Raw genomic sequence first — 19,204 nt, 5'->3', positions numbered from 1 at the left:
TTGAAGTGTTATAGTCTGGGACGGGCTATGACTTTGTAGGACTTGGCTTTGAGAACCACGCTCGCGACTCCCTTCAGATCGGGCAGTGAGGCCTCGTTCTCAGGAAGGACAAACTGGAAATCGCGCAGCAAGTAGGCCGTGAACAGAAAGAGCTCCATTTTGGCCACCGACTCCCCGAGGCACAGCCGAGCCCCCCCACCGAAGGGCAGGAGAGCGCGCTCAGATGCCCCGCCCCCCTCCAGAAAGCGCTCTGAAAAAGAGGGGCTACTGTTAGCGATGTTGAAACTGCGCTGGGCCGGGTGAGAGGAATGCACTGAACAGCTCAGCACCTGGTTGGAAGCGGTAGGGGTCGGTCCAAACAGCAGGGTCGTGGTGTGCCCCGAACAGATTTGGGATGAGCACGGTGTCCTTGGGTATGAAATAACCTGCGATACTGCACAGACACAACACCCGCTTTGATACCCGATTTGAGCGTTAACGCCGACGGTCGCTTTCGTCAGTGGAGCTGCGTCTGTCGTTCACCTGCTGTCTCTGGTGGCGCGGTGAGGCACTGCCAGCGGAGCCACGGGTCTCAGCCTCAGCACTTCGTTGATGACGGCGCACAGCACGGGCAGCCGGCGTCTGTCGCTGTACCGGGGGTAGCGCCCCTCCAGCTCCGCGCACAGCTCGCCATACACCCGGCACTGCACCTGGAGACAGAGGAGAGGTTCCATGTTTGCTCGACAGCGTCCCACTGACTTCAACGGGCACGAGCGTGGCGGGGGGGGGGTGCTGGGGACGCCGCCGACCGTACCTCGGGCCTGTGTAGCAGGAAGGCCACGGTCCAGCTCAGCCAGGCCGCCGTGGTCTCGGTCCCCCCGATGAGAAGGTCCACGGTGGCCATGTGGACGTGGGTGTCCGTCAGGACCTGCGGGGACATGAGCAGGACACGGACGGCGCTTCACCAACAAATCTACAGCACGCACACTTTCACTTTGATCAGAACAACGATAAAACACAGTACAACAATGATAAAAACCAGCGCAGCGGCCGGCCGGTACCCACCACCCCGTGCGCGTGCGGCTGTTCAAGACCCTGGAGGAGAGACGCTGCGATGGTATCCTCCGATTTGCTCTCCCGCATCTAATTTGACGGCAAAACAGCTGATATAATCTTTACATTATGGATTGATTTCTTGGCTCGTTATTCTAAAACACCCAGGAAAGTGTATTAGGCTTTCATTCCGACCTTATATGCATCCAGATGTGCTCTTATGATGTCATCTCTCCTGGCCACCTCTTTTAGGAGACGGGCGAATGGAGGGTTGGGCAGTCTCTTAGAGGACGCAGAGCACGGGACGCTTTAGACATAGTAGTAGTTAAGTCTCAAACTCACACATGATTTGATATTGTATTATCTTTCTATGTAGAGAAGACTTTGGTGTGGTTACAGACTCTGAGCAGTGGGAAGGAGTCCAGCGCCGTGATCCACGCGGTGCCCCACAGAGACACGATCTCGTTGAGGCAGCCGTGGAGACGCTGCAGCTCAGCTGAGCTCTTCTCATACTGCAACACAAACACTCGGGGTTTGCAACACGACTGGTATCCTATTACTGTCACACAGAGACAGCTTATGCTGTAGGGGTATGATATAACATATTACATAAGGGATAATCAATCTAATAATAATAGGATAATAATTCAATAGGTCAATATTATTTTCCTCTATTACAACCTTAGGCGCGACCAACCTTTAAACCTTTTTGTGATGCGAGGTTTAATGTGTGTGCAAAACACTTTATGTGTGGGGACAGCCCGGCTTCTCTGACCGCCACATCCATGTTTCGTGCGTTGTCTGTGATGATAGGGATGTCGTCGTGGTTATTATTCTGGTCGAGCTCCCACTCCAAAAGAGCCGCCCTCAGTACCTCAGCTATGTTGAGGCCAGTGTGTGCCTCGAAAAGAGGCCGCGTCTGCAGGACAAAGCTTTTCATTTCCCATGAACTGGTCATAACATGAGCCGTTATTGTAATGTAACTCTGAGTAGCACGTGAAGTCCACCCGTCTGTGGTTAATGAGACGCACTCTGCTTCTTTGAGGCTCTGTGTCACTTTCGCTCTTGTCTCGTTGTACAGAGCAGGTATGACTGTGCCACTTATGTATGGCCGCGATGGTATCGTATACTTTGGCTCTAGCACGTGTACCAACTTCCGAAATCCATCGTTCTCAACTACAGAGAAAGGCCTCATGTCTTTTGCTATGTATTCACCAATGCATCTTGTTATCGCTTCAGCTCTCTGACTATTACGGGGAAGTGGAAGTCCACATGCTTCTTTCAGAGTCATTTGACCTGGCTGAAGTTTTTTCCTCACTGCAGGTTGTTGTTCTGGTCCGAGCTTTTCTGGGTGGTGATGTGCCAAATGGCTTCTCATGTTTGATGTGTTTCCCGTATTGTAGCTAATCGTCGTATGGCAGTATTTGCATGCCGTTTTGCGTTTATCAGTTATTTTTTCACCTTTCTCGTTTTTTGACACAAGAAAACCGAAATGCCGCCACACATCGGCTCTAAATGTTGGTGGAGCATCCACAACCTCAATATTAGGCCTACTCGCCGCCATCTCGTCTCCCATCTGACTCGCTACCTTTTTCTTGATCTCTGAACTCACAGGCGCACAATTGCATGACGGGAGTTGGTCTTGACCAGTATGATTGCGCCGCCTGCTGTTCAAACAAAAATAGAACTCCAATGTCAACAATCAGAAATATTAGCCTACTCTAGCTATCGTAGCAATCCCACGACGGTGTCGACACATTATTTTACCGCGATATCGCGAATTTCGATATATCGTTACATCCCTAGTTATTATACATCATTTCCGTGTAACTGCGAGGTGCAAACGGGAAACGAAAGTCCCGTAAATGGGGGTGAAACGTTGCTTTGTAACCCAGGCTGTACTCATTTGGATCCTGCTCTCTGAGTGTGGGTTGGCGAGCCCTGCTAGGCTACTGGGGCTGACAGCTTTAAACATGTTTAGCATTGAGATGATACGTTAGAGAATGCTCTTTTTCGACAACCTTATTTACGGCATATTATAAAACGTTTGACTCACCGAGATAACTTTGGTGTAATTCGGAGGCCTGTAGAAGAAATTTAAAATCCAGCACGAGCCAAGTATATCCATGTAATGGCGGTGGACGGGGCACCGAGAATGCAGCTTCTAAAAAATGTATTTTCTGCCGCGAAACAGTTGTTTTCATCAATATATTTTTATGAATCGCTAGTTGTGCTTCCATAGAGCGAGGGCTTGTTGTGGTTTTCACATGCCTCTGTAATATGATCTTTAGAAACTTCTTTAGAAACTAAATAAAGCTTCTCCACTTTCTCCAGCACGCATGCGCAGCGCGCAGACTGGCTATTCTCCGTCTGTAGGCTACAGCAGCTCACATTCTCTACGCTACGATCGGCTTCCATCATATTCTAAGTCATCTTCTATATCCTCAAAATCTGATAAATATTCAGCCATATTGCACACAATATTTCAGGCACCAACAAGCCGATCGTAGCGTAGAGAATGTGAGCCGCTTGTATTTTGTCTCATTTTTAACTTCCCTCAAAGCCTATAGCCTTCAGTTAAAAAAATAAAATAGCAATAATAATAATGAAAGAAAGAAACTCTTTAATCTGCGCTCCCTCACTCAGAACGGAGTTAACGTTAGCTGGAGAATAAATAGTAGTTAGTTGTAAATGTAAACGTTTTCATGATGAAAATAATGATGATGACCCACAAGAACAGGACACAGAAACACAAAGTGGTATATGGGCATAGATATTTACCGTAAAGTGCTGAAAAATAATAATTTTCATGAGAATTTGTCAGGTGGACACTTGACAGTACCTTTTTTTGTCTTTTTGGGGATGTTGTGGGTAATATCTTACATTAAAATAGAGTTGCAGCAAGCCCCAAAATCTTATTTTCCTGCTTTCCTTTGTGTCAGGACAATCTCTGCCAAATTTCATAGTTGTATGACTATTTAGGCCATTGTAATTTTGCCAGTAACATGTCCAAACATGTTTTTTTAGGCCCCCTGAGACGATACGAAGCCGAGTTAGGGGTGCTCATATCATCTTGATGGCCCAAGGTATAGGCTAACAATAAATAAAAGTGAAAAAAAGGTAGGAGAAAACATGAGGGCTGGTCCTGGCTCCCAGCCTAACCCAGGAACAGCTCTAGGCTGTGAAACATTTTGAGCGTAAGTAGCAAGTCACATGACGAATTCGGGGGCCAAAAGACTCTTTCCCATAGACATACTGGGGAAATAAATTACATTTTTTCTGGTCAAAGTCAAAAACATCTCTCTTACTTATCAAGTTTTAAATCATTGGGTCCTTTTTTTTTTTTTTAGAAGCCACCAAGAGAGTTTACAGCTGTTTTTTCCTCATGTATGTCTATGGCAGTGCCACTCTGGTTTATGGGAAAAAGGCGATAGACTTCAGGACACAGGAGCCTACTGTATGTTTACTCTATTCTTATGATTATAAAATCTATGTACATGAAGTGGAAGTGTAAACGTCAGGAAAAAGGAGAGTAAGAGAGAGAGTGAGTGTGCGCATGTGTGTGTTGATACTGTATGATAGCATGGTTCTGTGATCAGATAGCAGGAGCAGCTCCAGCCTGGGTCATATCTACAGACAGAGCAACAGAGCTTTTAGGGAGGGGTCAGCTGACCTTCAACAGATCAGCAGACCTCTGTTTAAGATGGGGGATCCCCAGTGCTACACAACGGTTCCTCCGTGAAAAACAAATAAAGAAGGAAGTGTTGGAGCCGAAGTGGATAAAGTTTTATTTACCCTTTATTGATGGAGGAGAAGAAGCTTTTGAGACTTGTGAACACATACATGAAACCACACAGCAGTGGCTCAGCTTACTGAAGCAGCTGAAGAAGTTCAACCTGCCAAAGCCAATAATGCAACCTGGGCTACGTTCAAATTCAGCTAACAGAGGCGAACGTTCGCCGCAAACATGTTTTCTCCAATTTGAACGGCTTTTAATGAACGTTCCAAATAGTTCGCATAAACGCAACAATCCCCATGGGAGCACATCTAAGCCTCGGTCCATTGTGATCCTCGTTCCGTTACTGGCGAACTACCTCTCCAGACTGTTAGCTTCTGTTAGCAAACATTTGCGGCGAACACAAAGCTAAATGAAAATAGTTCGCTAACGTTCGCAAACGTTAGCTATGTTCGCTGAATTGGAACGCACCCCTGGTCTCACCCGGCAGACGTCAGAATTCGACGTTTGTCCATCGCCTCCAAACGTCGAATTCTGACGTCTGCCGGGTGAGACCAGGTTCTAGACGGCATCATACAAATGATGCAAATAACGTAGGCCTATATGCGTGGAGGCGCTCTGGCAGCGAGCATTGAGCAATTCCCCTGCGCGCCCGCACACCTCCAGGCGTGCGTGCCCGCGCAGGGGTATTGTGATATCAAAGTTGTAAATGACCTCATTAATGCTGACTCTAAAGAGCTCTCTGTTCTCGTCCTCCTGGACCTGAGTGCAGCCTTTGATACTATAGATCATGCAATCCTCATCAAAAGACTGGAGAAGTGGGTTGGCCTCTCCGGTCCAGTCCTTAATTGGCTTAGGACCTATCTAACCGGTCGTGATTTCTTCGTTGCCCTCGGTGAACATAGCTCAGGAAAGATCCCTATGACCTGTGGGGTGCCCCAAGGATCGATCCTAGGACCTCTACTCTTCAGCCTGTACATGCTGCCCCTTGGCAGTGTCATCAGGAGGCACAACATTAGCTACCATAGCTACGCAGATGATACCCAACTCTATATTTCTGTAACACCCAGTAACTACAGCTTGGTTGACTGCCTTGTAAAGTGTATTACGGATATAAATGTATGGATGTCACATAATTTCCTCCAACTAAACCAGGACAAAACAGAAGTACTGATCATTGGAGAAAAAGCTGAAAGAGAGAAACTATCTGCACACTTAAAAACTCACTCACTGACCCACCTAAGGAACATTGCCAAGGTGCAACCCTTTCTCTCTCAGGCTGACACCGAAAGATTAATGCATGCTTTCATCACAAGCAGGCTGGACTACTGCAATGCTCTACTATCAGGCCTACCAAAGAAAGCAATCTCTAAGCTACAAATGATACAGAATGCTGCAGCACGAGTCCTCACTAAGACTAGACGAAGGGCACACATCACACCAGCCTTAAAATCACTACACTGGTTACCTGACAACTCTAGAATAGACTTTAAAATACTATTACTAGTCTATAAATCTCTCCACAGTCACTCACCAGAATACATTTCAGACATGCTTGTTAGGTACATGCCCAACAGACCACTCAGATCCTCAAGTACTGAACTTTTAATAGTTCCAAAAGCCAGGACCAAGAAACACGGAGAGGCAGCTTTTAGTTTCTATGCCCCCAACCTCTGGAACACCCTGCTGGAGTGCCTAAGAAGGGCCGAAACAACGGAGGCCTTCAAGCGAGATCTCAAGACGTATCTTTTCGACCTAGCCTACAATCACTAGCCAGGACCTTGAGACACAGAAAGGCAGCCTCAAACCTACCTGTGAATCCTCTGTATACATTGGTGTATATCCTGCTATGCACTGTATGTATATCAAGTAGTGTACAGAAGCTGGTTAACCTGAAACAGGCTTGTTCTGTTCTGACAGCTGTGTTGCTTCAATGGCTCAGCGTGCTACTAACCATTTTCTGCCTCCCCTAGTGCCTCTCTCTCTCCCTCCTACCTTCTAACCAGGTCCAGTGGATGCCCCACTGTCGCCCGCAGACCACCCTGAGTCCGATAGATACCCCCGTGTCAGCTGTGGATGTCGTAGTATTTAGTTAACACACACACACGTACACACAGACACACATCAGTCCACATCCGGCTTAGGCCTGGACCTGATGCTCTTAGCCTTTATTGCTCTGAAAATGTAATTTAATGTAATTTATTGCTCTATAAATGTTCTTAGCCATTAGACAAATATATTCCAGGAGCATGCTCCAGGTTGCCTGTTTTAATATCTGTGTTGCTTTTATGGCTCTGTGTGCTACTAACCCTGTTCTGCCTTTACTCTCCCTAGTGCCTCTCTCTCTCCCTCCTATCTCCTAACCAGGTCCAGTGGATGCCCCACTGTCACCAGCAGACCTCCCGGAGTCCGATAGATACCCCTGTGTCTGCTGTGGATGTCGTAGCATTTAGTTAACACACACATGTACACACAGACATACACTAGCCCACTTCCGGCTTTTCACTTCCGGGTGATTACTGTTTTTTTGCTTCCCTCTGGAATATGTAGAGGTGGATCGTATGCCCACCTCCCTTGTTCCCTGTAAAGCGCATTGTGTTGCCACTGGGTATGAAATGCGCTATACAAATAAAGCTTTGATTGATTGATTGATTGATATGCGGAGCGCGCCCACTAAGCGCCGTCTTAGTAGCTCCACTCCTGGGGTCCAGTTTCGTAAATTTGCCTGATCCCTGTGTCCACGTTAGAACACGAGCTATAAGAACAGTAGCTAATGCTAGCTAATACTAATGACAGTAAGAATGTGAGCTAGTTAATAATAATGACAGTAAGAATGTGAGCTAGTTAATAATAATGACAGTAAGAATGTTTGCTAGTTGCTTGTAAAACAATGTTGTTTTGTTTCTAGTCTAGCACTTGGTGTTGTCTCTCCAAAGTTGTTTGACCCATCCAACCCCACCCTCATAAGCGCTCGCAAATTGATACCCCTCTTCCATCACGTGTTCCAATGTGAACAACCAATCACAAAACTCTGACAACCTATCAAAAACTTAGGCCTATCCCACGCCGTCTGCCGACGTTTATATGTGATGCCGTCTATATATGATGTTTGGAGGCGATGGACAAATGTCGAATTCTGACGTCTGCCGGGTGAGACCAGGTTGCTTCATTTATATAATTGATACAAAATCCATAGAGTTGTGTGGGCAGTGAGCATTGAGCAATTTTCCTGCAGGCCCGGACGCCTGTGCCCACGTGGTGTGAAAAAAGTACAGAGGAGCAGAATCGCTTGGTGACCGGTGCAGAGAAAGAATAAAACGTTTATGGTTTCATTTCTGTATACACGGTCACACCTCTAGCTGCCACTTCCAAGGACAAGAGCAGATTGCAGCATACCATCTGCTCTGCTGAGAGGGTGATTGGCATCCCACCAGGACATGCACGCCTCCAGGGCCGTGAAGTGGGCAGGCAAGATTGTGGCTGAACCCTCCCACCCTGGTCACAATCTCTTTTGGTCACAAACTCTTTGAAACACTCCCCTCTGGCAGGAGGCTGCGGTCGTCAGGACCAAAACCTCAAGGCACAAAATCAGTTTATTCCCGACTGCAACTGGCCTCAACAAGGCATAGGACCTCCACTGACACTGTTTTATTTTGTACATGATTGTAGATTGTATTGTATATTGTATAGTATTGTATTGGCCAATTTGCTACATTTTGCACTGTCCTGTCTTGTCCTTGCACTGTTGATTATTGTTATGCACCAACATACCAAAGCAAAGTCCTTTTATGTGTAAATCGACTTTGCAATAAATCTGATTAAATAAACACTGATATGAAACAAAATTGTAAAAATACAACTAAGTATCGAGACACACATCCACCGTGTGTGTGCGTCTGTGTGTGCATGCGTGTGTGCATGTGTGTGTTGTGTATAAGCATTTTACAGTAACGTAATCACTGACCAGTGTGAACAATGTGACATGGGTTGATGACGCAGGTGTGATGCTAGGGTACAGGAAGCCATCATAGGCAGTTATTTACCCAGAATGCCTCTGATAAGCTCACCGCTCCCCGGTCCTTCAACAGGTCTCACCCTGGTCCAGCTCTGTCACCACGTAGGTGGTAGAAGGTAGGAATAGAAAAAGTCAGTACAACACAGACCTTTTGCACATAAATCTGCAAATCTATGATGGATTTCACCAGAGAGAGAAAGAAAGAGAGAGAGTGTCCTGCTGAATATTTGAGAAATATAAACATGTGTTGCAGGTTTAAGAGGAGTTTAGGAGTGACATTGGAGATACAGTATTAACCTTCCCAGAAGCTCTGTTAAGAAGTGTTCTTTGACATTGTGCTGACATTTACCTTCACAGTGGCTCTACAGTTTATCAGCCATAATATAAATGTGCTAGTAGAGATTAGATAGCTATACAGGTAAAGGCCCTGCTGTGAGTGTGTGTGTGTGTGTGTGTGTGTGTGTGTGTGTGTGAGTGTGTGTGTGTGTGTGTGTCTGTGACCTGGGCAGGGGTGACATTGGTGCCACCTCAAGCGTCAGTGCCATGTTGGGGTGGAGACAGCAGGTATAGAGAGGGTGGGGTCGTATATAAGCCCCGCCTGGCAGAGCCGTCCTTATCTTTGGAGCAGGAGATAGAGGTGCTGGAAGGAACCTGCTGGTGTGGATAGAAAACGCTTCCAACATTTCAGGGGGAAGAAGCAGTGGGGTTTGGACGACGATTGATCTAGACGGAGACTCCACTGGAAAGCCAGCAACCATGAGTAAAGGGGTAAGAAAGGATTGAACATTCAAGATTCAATCTTTATTTGTTGCATGCAAACGTACAGTGTACAATCACAGTGAAATGTTACTGCCTGCTCTGTAATGCGCTCAAAAGTTACAGCTAATTACAATACAAAAGTTACCAATCTCAGATTAATCTAGTGAGATTCATCTGTGCGTCTCAGATTCATCTACAATATAATCTGATTCGTAAAAAGGTAGATTTTTCAGTTATTCATTCTTTAGGGGTGCAATTACCATTAAAATATCACTGCTGTAAGGTCAAAAACGTATATCTCCAAAAAAGCAAGTTTTCAGAATTCCAATGTCTATGTTTTTTTTAACATAAAATTACATATGAAGAGTGGTTTAGAATATATTTAACTGTTCCCAGGGCTGGGAGCTAGGTTTGCAGATGTTGTAAAGGGGAGTCCCAGCTTTCAATTGATGTAAAAAAAAATATTTGGCTTTGGCTTTGGCTGTCCCTCTAGAATCTTGTTAAATACATCTGTTTTACAGTCAGATTATGTAACATGTGTGATGTTTGATTCACTATTGATAAACTTATTTTAAGATATAGTGCAGTGATATTTTAAAACAAACAATTTCTACTTCTGCAAGATGTCTTAATAGTGTTTTTCTGCCTGTCTGCCTGCCTTTCTGTCTGTCTGTCTGTCTGTCTGTCTGTCTGTCTGTCTGTCTGTCTGTCTGTCTGTCTGTCTGTCTGTTTGTCTGCCTGCCTACCTGCCTGCCTACCTGTCTGTTTTTTAATCTGTCTGCAGGACAAGTACGACATGTTTGTGGAGATGGACAAGACGGGTGGAGAGATGGACGTCAAAATCAAGAAAAACAAGAAGATGAAGAAGAAAGAGAGACTGGAGGGGATGAAGAAAGAAATGGACATAGTAGGTGGAGGAAAGAAGTGAAAAGTGTGATTAGTTTCAATACCAAAACATTTAAACAAAAACATAGATGGACAGTAGATTCATTGAGCCATGCCGTCAATATTTTAATTACTACTAAATTATGTTATCCAAGAGTTGATTTTCAGAAACTACAGGCCCAAAAATGTGAAAGTAACCAATATGACCTGTACAGGATGACCATGGGATAACAAGATAACCATGAGATAACAAGATAACCATGAGATAACAAGATAACCATGAGATAACCATGAGATAACAAGATAACCATGAGATAACATACTGTATGACCTGTACAGGACGACCATGAGATAACATACTGTATGACCTGTACAGGACGACCATGAGATAACTATTGAAGAGTTGGAGATGAGATACACCACAAGCGTTACCAAGGTAACTAACCAACCTTTGAGGAGTATCTACATGTCCGTCTGCTCTCCTGTCCTCATTCAGAGCTCTCCATTTTCACCTGTTCTTTTTTTTTTTTTTTTTTTTTTAAACTAATCTCTTCTTCCTCCCTCCCATATTCCCTACCTCTCCTCCCTCATCACCCCTCAAATGCCTCCCTCCCTCCCCCTATAGGGTCTGACCACCAGCATGGCCCTTCAGGTTCTGGAGAGGGACGGCCACAATGAGCTGAAGCCCCCCAAGGGTACACCCGAGTACATCAAGTTTGCCCGCCAGCTGGCCGGGGGGCTTCAGTGTCTGATGTGGGTGGCTGCCGTCATCTGCTTCATTGCCTTCGGCATCGAGCTGGCCAGGGGAAACCTCACCTGCTTTGACGATGTGAGGAGTGGGAGGGAGGTTGAGGGTACTCACGGGAGCAAGAGGGGAAGAAGGGGAGGGGAGGGGAGGGGAGGGGAGGGGAGGGGAGGGGAGGGGAGGGGAGGGGAGGGGAGGGGAGGGGAGGGGAGAGGGTAAAAGGATGAGTGGGAAGGTCAGAGGAGGAAAGCTGTACGTATAAGGGATGCGTATTTCACAGTGATGGTGCTGAATTGTTGACCCTTGTATTAAAAAAGTTTATTCTCTCTCTCTCTCTCTCTTTCTCTCCCTTTCTCTCCCTTTCTCTCCCTTTCTCTCCCTCTCTTCAGCTGTACCTGGCCATCACCCTTATCGCTGTTGTCGTGGTGACAGGCTGCTTTGGTTACTACCAGGAATTCAAAAGTACCAACATAATTGCCAGCTTCAAGAACCTGGTGCCTCAGGTAAAGATCTGTTGTAACTAATCATAACATGGATAATGTAGTGGAGGTGGTATGGAAGCACACTCTCATGACAAAATAGCCCTGCACAAGCCTTCTCCTCCCAGTTTTACTGCAAGGCAAGAGGCAATTTAGAATACAGTACATCAATGGACACCGACAGGTGCAATTTAGAATGGGGTTGACATACTGTACTGTATCAAAATGTGTAGTGTGAAAATGGCCATACTGTATGTTTTCTCCAAGAATTTTTCAATTCACTGAATTTCAATGAATTGTGTGAATTCTGTGTCTTTGCCCTCCAGCAAGCCCTGGTTATCCGTGACGGGTTGAAGAACCAGATCAACGCCAACCTGCTGGTGGTGGGAGACCTGGTGGAGATCAAGGGTGGTGACCGTGTGCCAGCTGACATCCGCATCATCTCCTCACAGGCCTGCAAGGTAGGCGACTCATCACAAGGCAGTGGCTCTACTGGGTTCCTACAGACACACAAGCCATTGTGTTTTGACCCAGAAAGGACTGAAAAGTGAAAATCCCTCCTTCTTTGGGGATTGTCAACAAATCCTGTGTTGTATATTGTATGTTGTACTTGTATATTATTATATATATGTTTTTCTACTAGGTGGATAACTCCTCCCTGACAGGAGAGTCAGAACCCCAGTCTAAAACCCCGGAGTGTACCCACGAAAACCCCTTGGAGACCAAAAACATCGCATTCTTCTCCACCACCTGTCTGGAAGGTAGCATGCAACTCACACACACACATACTTACACACACGTACACACACACACACCTTGCTCACAGACACACACAGCGTTGTTTATCCCTCAACCTCCTCGCTCTCCCAGGTATAGCCACTGGCATGGTCATCAACACGGGAGACCGCACCATCATCGGTCGCATCGCCAGCTTGGCGTCCGGTGTCGGAAACGAGAAGACACCCATCGCCATAGAGATCGAGCACTTTGTAGACATCATCGCGGGGCTGGCCATTTTCTTTGGCTTCACTTTTTTTGTGGTGGCCATGTTCATCGGATACGCCTTCCTTGAGGCCACGATCTTCTTCATGGCCATCGTGGTGGCCTACGTCCCCGAGGGCTTGCTGGCTACTGTTACTGTGAGTCTCCAGCACATGCACTGGTCCTGGCTGTTGTTGCGTGCATGAGTGTTTGTCTCTCACACCTGTCTCTCTCCCCAGGTGTGTCTGTCTCTGACTGCCAAGCGTCTGGCCAGGAAGAACTGTGTGGTGAAGAACCTCGAGGCTGTGGAGACCCTGGGTTCCACCTCAGTCATCTGCTCCGACAAGACAGGAACCCTGACCCAGAACCGTATGACCGTGGCCCACCTGTGGTTCGACAACATGATCCACGCTGCCGACACTACGGAGGACCAGTCAGGTTAGTGCACTCGCATATAATTACACACACACACACACACACACATGCATACAGGACATTCTCACACTACCATCTCTCCTCAGGACAGAGTTTCGACCAGTCGTCAGAGACTTGGCGTGCGCTGGCAAGGGTGGCGGGTCTGTGCAACCGAGCCATCTTCAAGCACGGCCAAGATGACGTGCCCATCCCTAGGGTGAGGAGATACAAGCATCAAACTACACTCAAGTGGAGCTAATGCATCACTAGCAATAGATACAGTAGGAATCTCTCTATGACACCGTTAGACACCATTAGATACCAATCAGTTTTCCTATGACGCCAATCAATTTTCCATCGTCCCTGTGCTATAGAGAATAGTGGTAGGCGATGCGTCCGAGACCGCCCTGTTGAAGTTCACTGAGCTGACCATAGGCAACATCATGGACTACAGGGGGCGCTTCAATAAGGTGGTGGAGGTTCCCTTCAACTCTACCAACAAGTTTCAGGTACAACATTGCATTATTGTCAACTCAATCAGAGGGTTTATCATAGGAAAATATGAAAATGAGAATGAATGAACAAATCAGCCTCTCTCTCTCTCTCTCGCTCTCTCTCTCTCTCTTCTCCCATCTGTCACTTTCTCTACTCCTTCCTCTCTCTCCTCCCACCCGGTGGAGAGTAGCTGTCGGTGCATGAGCTGGATGACCCCCTGGACCTGCGCTACCTGCTGGTGATGAAGGGGGCGCCAGAGAGGATCCTGGAGCGCTGCTCCACCATCCTGATCAAGGGCCAGGAGCTGCCTCTGGACGAGCAGTGGAGTGAGGCCTTCCAGACAGCATACATGGACCTTGGGAGCCTAGGAGAGAGAGTCCTGGGTAAGGCTTTGGGGGGAAGTGGGGGTAATTGGGAGGGAGGGGGGAGGGATGGCTGAAAACGTGAAAATCATGTAACAAACAACTAACCCCTGTATAACGACAACTTCCATAAGGATTCTGTCACATCTACCTGAATGAGAAGGAGTTTCCGCGCGGTTACCGCTTCGACCCTGACGAGATGAACTTCACCACCTCGGGCCTCTGCTTCGACGGCCTCATCTCCATGATCGACCCGCCCCGCGCCACCGTTCCCGACGCCGTCATGAGGTGCCGCACTGCAGGGATCCGGGTACGAGATGGAGGGATGGAATGGAGGAGAGGGAGAAAGGGGGAAAAAAAGAGAAAGATGAGGGGTTGAGGGAGGGGGAGAAAAAATGAATTCTGTGATGGTGGGGTTATGGTTAGGGAATTCTGTGATGGTACCTGACAGGAATTCAGTCAATCAGGAACTTGTAGTAATGAACACTACTGTATCTTCACTTGGCAGGTTGTCATGGTGACCGGCGATCACCCAATCACAGCGAAGGCGATAGCGGCGAATGTGGGCATCATCTCGGAGGGCAGCGAGACGGTGGAGGACATCGCCGCCAGGAAACGCATCCCTGTGGAGCAGGTCAATAAGAGGTCAGGGTATAACACATCCTCCCCTTACCTCTCCTAGACCGCAGCTGCAGGGCTAGCAGCCTCTCCTCACCCTTCTCTCTCCCCTCTGTGTGTGTGTGTGTGTGTGCGTGTGTGTGTGTGTGTGTGTGTGTGTGTGTGTGCGTGCGTGTGTGTGTGTGTGTGTGTGTGTGTGCGTGTGCGTGTGTGTGTGTGTGCGTGTGTGTGTGTGCAGAGACGCGCGGGCTTGCGTGATCAATGGGGGCCAGCTGAAAGACATGAGCAGCGAGGAGCTGGATGAGGCTTTGAGGAGCCACCCTGAGATGGTGTTCGCCCGCACCTCGCCCCAGCAGAAACTCATCATCGTAGAGAGCTGTCAACGCCTGGTGAGACCTGGACACACACACACAAACACAGTGACATACTTTACACACACACACATACACACATGCTCATACTCACTTACACACATGCCATAGACAAAGACACACGCATGCTCACATCATACACATAGACATACACATTCTCACAAGCACACACACACACACACACACACACGCACACGCACACTCTAACACTTCTCTTGCTCCTCCCTCCCTCCCAGGGCTCCATCGTGGCGGTAACTGGGGATGGTGTAAACGACTCGCCGGCGTTGAAGAAGGCAGATATCGGCATCGCTATGGGGATAGCCGGCTCTGACGCCGCCAAGAACGCAGCCGACATGATCCTGTTGGACGATAACTTCGCCTCCATTGTCACCGGAGTGGAACAAGGTGAGTGTGTGTGTGTGTGTGTGTGTGTGTGTCTGCCTCAGCTGCTTGCAGTAACGTTAACCTTCACCCCCACCTTCCAGGCCGTCTTATCTTTGACAATCTGAAGAAGTCCATTGCCTACACCCTGACCAAGAACATCCCGGAGCTCACGCCCTACCTCATCTATATCACTGTCAGCGTTCCTCTTCCTCTTGGCTGCATCACTATCCTCATGATCGAACTGGCCACTGACATCGTGAGTCTCCAACCCCTTATCAACCTTACTGTATCATTGGCTTACAGTAATACACCTCCCCTTCTCACTTCTCATCTCATTGGTTAATACACCTTTCGGTGTCCTTGTCCATTCCCCATTCTAGTTCCCCTCCGTGTCGCTGGCCTATGAGAAGGCAGAGAGTGACATCATGCACCTGAAACCCAGAAACCCTCGCAAAGACAGGCTGGTCAACGAGGCCCTGGCCGCTTACTCCTACTTCCAGATAGGTCAGAGGTCATGGCACATACTTACACTCAAAGTGCATGTGCATACAGGATGTAGCTATCAGTATTGGATGTCACATGCTCCAAGTCTGATGCTCCAGGGGAAACGAACAGTGGGGATTAGATGAGACTACATAACAAGTCTGTGCATGTCTATAATGCCTCATGTCTTTCTCCCTTCTCCTCCGCTTCCCAGGAGCAATCCAGTCATTTGCGGGCTTCACAGACTACTTTGCGGCCATGGCCCAGGAAGGCTGGTACCCCCTGCTGTGTGTGGGCCTCCGGCCCCAGTGGGAGAACACACACCTCCAGGATTTGCAGGACAGCTATGGACAGGAGTGGGTACGTGGGGGAACTGGCTGGCTTGTGTTCTACACAGTTTGTTTTGGATTGGTTTTGGTCCATTTCTGTTCTGTTCTTTTCCTCTGTCCTCCTCTTCCTGCTCTACTCATCTATAGGTAACCCCCTCCTCCTCCCCTCCTCTTCCTCAAACCTTCAGCCAGTGGCTCTATCAGGAGTGCACCTGTTACAGAGTAACCCTCCTTTTCCGCCCCTTCTGCTTCTCTGCCTCCTTCCTCCTCTCTCCTAACCTCCTCTTCCTGCTCTTCCTCCTCCTCCACAGACCTTCAGCCAGCGGCTCTATCAGCAGTACACCTGCTACACTGTCTTTTTTGTCAGTATAGAGATCTGCCAGATCTCAGACGTCCTCATCAGGAAGACTCGCCGTCTGTCTGTCTTCCAGCAGGGCTTCCTCAGGTCAGCACACCATCGGCAGGCTCACCTGCATACAGCCACTGTCAAATCAGAATGTCAACAGAAATTTGGATTTGATCATTGGAATAAAGGCATTCATTGTCTCCGATTAATTGAAAGGGAGAAGCATAGGATTAAAAAGAGCAAAATGACAGATTGTTCACTTTTTGTGAGTAGTGGGTAGAGCCATGAAACATAGACGTACTGTACAGTATATATACACTTTTATAGTGCTTCTAAATATAATGACTTATTCTATTTTAACTACAAAGCTTTTGATTTCTGCAAATTCTTATATTCAGTGTTATTGTTGCTTTTGGCAGGAACAAGGTTCTGGTGAGTGCTATCGTGTTCCAACTATTACTGGGTAACCTGCTCTGCTACTGCCCAGGAATGCCCAACATCTTCAACTTCATGCCTATCAGGTACTTTACACCTTGATCAGTCTAGTAGGCAAAGCCTGACCTTTACCCTTTGCCCTGACCCTAATAATCTGACCACACCCCCACCCTCCTCCCCCCTCGGCAGGGTCCAGTGGTGGTTCATTCCGGTCCCTTATGGAATTCTAATCTTTGTCTATGATGAGATCAGGAAGTTGGGGGTCAGGCGATATCCAGGAAGTGAGTACTATCCGTGCATTTGTCAATTTAACCTGCTCACCCATCCGTCCATCTGTGCATACAGGAGTCAGTGCTAATCGTTTCCCTCTTTCACAGGTTGGTGGGACCAGGAATTGTACTACTGAGAGCCCAGGACGAGATACAGATACCAAGTATATTTTGTGTACAGGTCCCAGAGAGGTCAAGTGGACAACCACAGATACCCAGTGTCTTGTCCTCCCTGTCAACACCATATATAGTTTTTCCTTATGCTAACATGGTGCCCCATAAGACCAGCTTTGGAGTCTGCTGGATCTCTTGTTCTGGCTTGGATTGAGACCTGTCTCCTTTGTTTTCAGACTGGCAGTCATCTCTGTTCCTTCCACTCCTACTCCCTTCAAACTCAAACTCCTAAATCCCAAATGCCTTTGAGATTTGTGTATAACTGACTCTACAAACTAAGTGCATTCACAACACAGAAACAATCAACCCTGATTTGGTCAGCCTTAGTGTGAATGTTTGTATTTGTGTAGTACTGTAGTGTTAGTTTTGAATTCTATTCCATATGTACTAACATTATATTCTAAGAAATACATCACTTGTGTGAAACATGGTTGTCATCGAGTTCATGGCCAAAAACCTTGGTATTGAAAGCACTGTATTTGTACTAATAAAGTGTGTAAGTAAGTAAGTAAGTAAGTAGGTAAGTAAATCTTTATTTCTATAGCGCCCTTCACAGCATGAGTGCACAGTGTTTCACAAGTGTATTAAAAATACAAACCACACATACAAAATACAGATATAAAATACAAATACACATATAAAATACAGGCAGCTTCTATAAAAACCACAACAACATCAGCTGAGCTACAGATGGCCAAAAGCCTGCCTGAACAGGTGAGTCTTCAACTGACTCTTAAAAGAGTTCTCAGATGTTGAGGCTCTCAAGTCCTGGGGGAGTGCATTCCAGAGCCTAGGGGCCACCGCCAACCGCCAACCCCAAAAAGCTCGGTCATCCTTAGTCCTTCGCTTGGTCTGAGGCAACACCAGGAGCCCCTGGTCGGACGACCTCAGGGACCGGCTGGATGTGTATAGGTGGATGAGGTTGTAGATACAGGTGGGGGCTTGACCATGGAGGGCTCTGTAGGTGAACACCATGACCTTGAACTGGATCCTGAGGTGCACTGGGAGCCAATGTAGGGAGGCAAGGATGGGGGTGATGTGGCATGACTTGGCCTGACCTGGTGAGCAACCTGGCAGCAGCATTTTGGACTGGTCCACAGGTGATTTGTTAAGGCAGGTGAACAGTGAGTTACAGTAGTCCAGCCTGGAGGATATAAATGCATGGACAGACATTTCCAGCTCAGCATGAGATACAATGAACCTCAGTTTTGCAATGTTTCTGAGGTGGAAAAAGCAGGTGCAGGTCAGAGACTTTACATGTCTGTCTAGGTGCATAGACTGATCGAAAATAAGACCAAGATTTCTCAGGTTAGGGCGTACATTTCCATTTAGGGACCCCATATGGTTTGCTACCCTAGACGCAACATTGTCTGAGGCTACAATCCAGACTTCCGTTTTAGACGCATTGAATTGGAGGAAGTTGCTTGCCATCCACTCCTCAATGGTGGACAGACACTCATGCAGTACGTTTACATTTCCCATCCTATCAGGTTTAAAATAGAAAATCAATAGGATATTATCCGCATAGCAATGATAATGTCATATATGATGCACTGTATCTTAAATAATGTAATTTACTGCAGATAACACAGGCTACATCTCCTCATGTGTTCCCTCACTGTGACCTTGCAGTCCTGAATGAATCAGCTGGATTGAATAGCAGACACACCCCAGGGCAGTGCTCCAGGAAACTTGTTCCTTCCCCTTGATGGAGCTGATAGGATTGGGAGTAAACAATAAAATGGAAAAGGAGGAGCTAGACAAAGCTAGTCCTACGACATTCATGAAAGGGGGTGCTAGGGCACATGTGAGGGTGCATGTCAAGGAGAATATTTCTGGAATGGAACGTTCCACAGGATGCTGTAACCATAGCGTTAGATCTTCCAGATCAG

General features: G+C 47.2%; 2 protein-coding genes across 2 annotated transcripts; one reads left to right on the top strand and one right to left on the bottom strand.

Moving 5' to 3' along the window:
• Positions 1 to 8: 8 nt before the first annotated feature.
• Positions 9 to 1,972, bottom strand: LOC311314300 (steroid 21-hydroxylase-like; the record flags this gene model as incomplete). Its single annotated transcript, XM_084444639.1, has 7 exons — positions 9 to 250; positions 330 to 433; positions 523 to 689; positions 794 to 907; positions 1,228 to 1,314; positions 1,434 to 1,544; positions 1,808 to 1,972. 7 exons carry the CDS (start codon positions 1,970 to 1,972, stop codon positions 9 to 11), a joined length of 990 nt encoding a protein of 329 aa, XP_084300765.1.
• An 8,366-nt stretch (positions 1,973 to 10,338) lies between these two features.
• Positions 10,339 to 17,275, top strand: LOC311313597 (potassium-transporting ATPase alpha chain 1; the record flags this gene model as incomplete). The annotated part of the gene is made up of 22 exons (XM_084443763.1): positions 10,339 to 10,449; positions 10,804 to 10,863; positions 11,053 to 11,256; positions 11,562 to 11,675; positions 11,978 to 12,112; positions 12,295 to 12,412; positions 12,522 to 12,790; positions 12,872 to 13,070; positions 13,154 to 13,263; positions 13,421 to 13,555; positions 13,732 to 13,924; positions 14,038 to 14,213; positions 14,412 to 14,548; positions 14,760 to 14,910; positions 15,129 to 15,297; positions 15,378 to 15,532; positions 15,657 to 15,780; positions 15,974 to 16,119; positions 16,400 to 16,533; positions 16,854 to 16,955; positions 17,059 to 17,150; positions 17,247 to 17,275. The coding sequence occupies 22 exons, from the start codon at positions 10,339 to 10,341 to the stop codon at positions 17,273 to 17,275; spliced, it is 3,063 nt and encodes a 1,020-aa protein (XP_084299889.1).
• Positions 17,276 to 19,204: the final 1,929 nt, after the last annotated feature.

The sequence above is a fragment of the Borostomias antarcticus genome, assembly GCF_949987555.1.
Source record: "Borostomias antarcticus genome assembly, chromosome: 10".
Taxonomy (NCBI): domain Eukaryota; kingdom Metazoa; phylum Chordata; class Actinopteri; order Stomiiformes; family Stomiidae; genus Borostomias; species Borostomias antarcticus.
The sequence above is the reverse complement of the archived record's forward strand: the minus strand, read 5'-3'. Positions and strand labels throughout refer to the sequence as shown.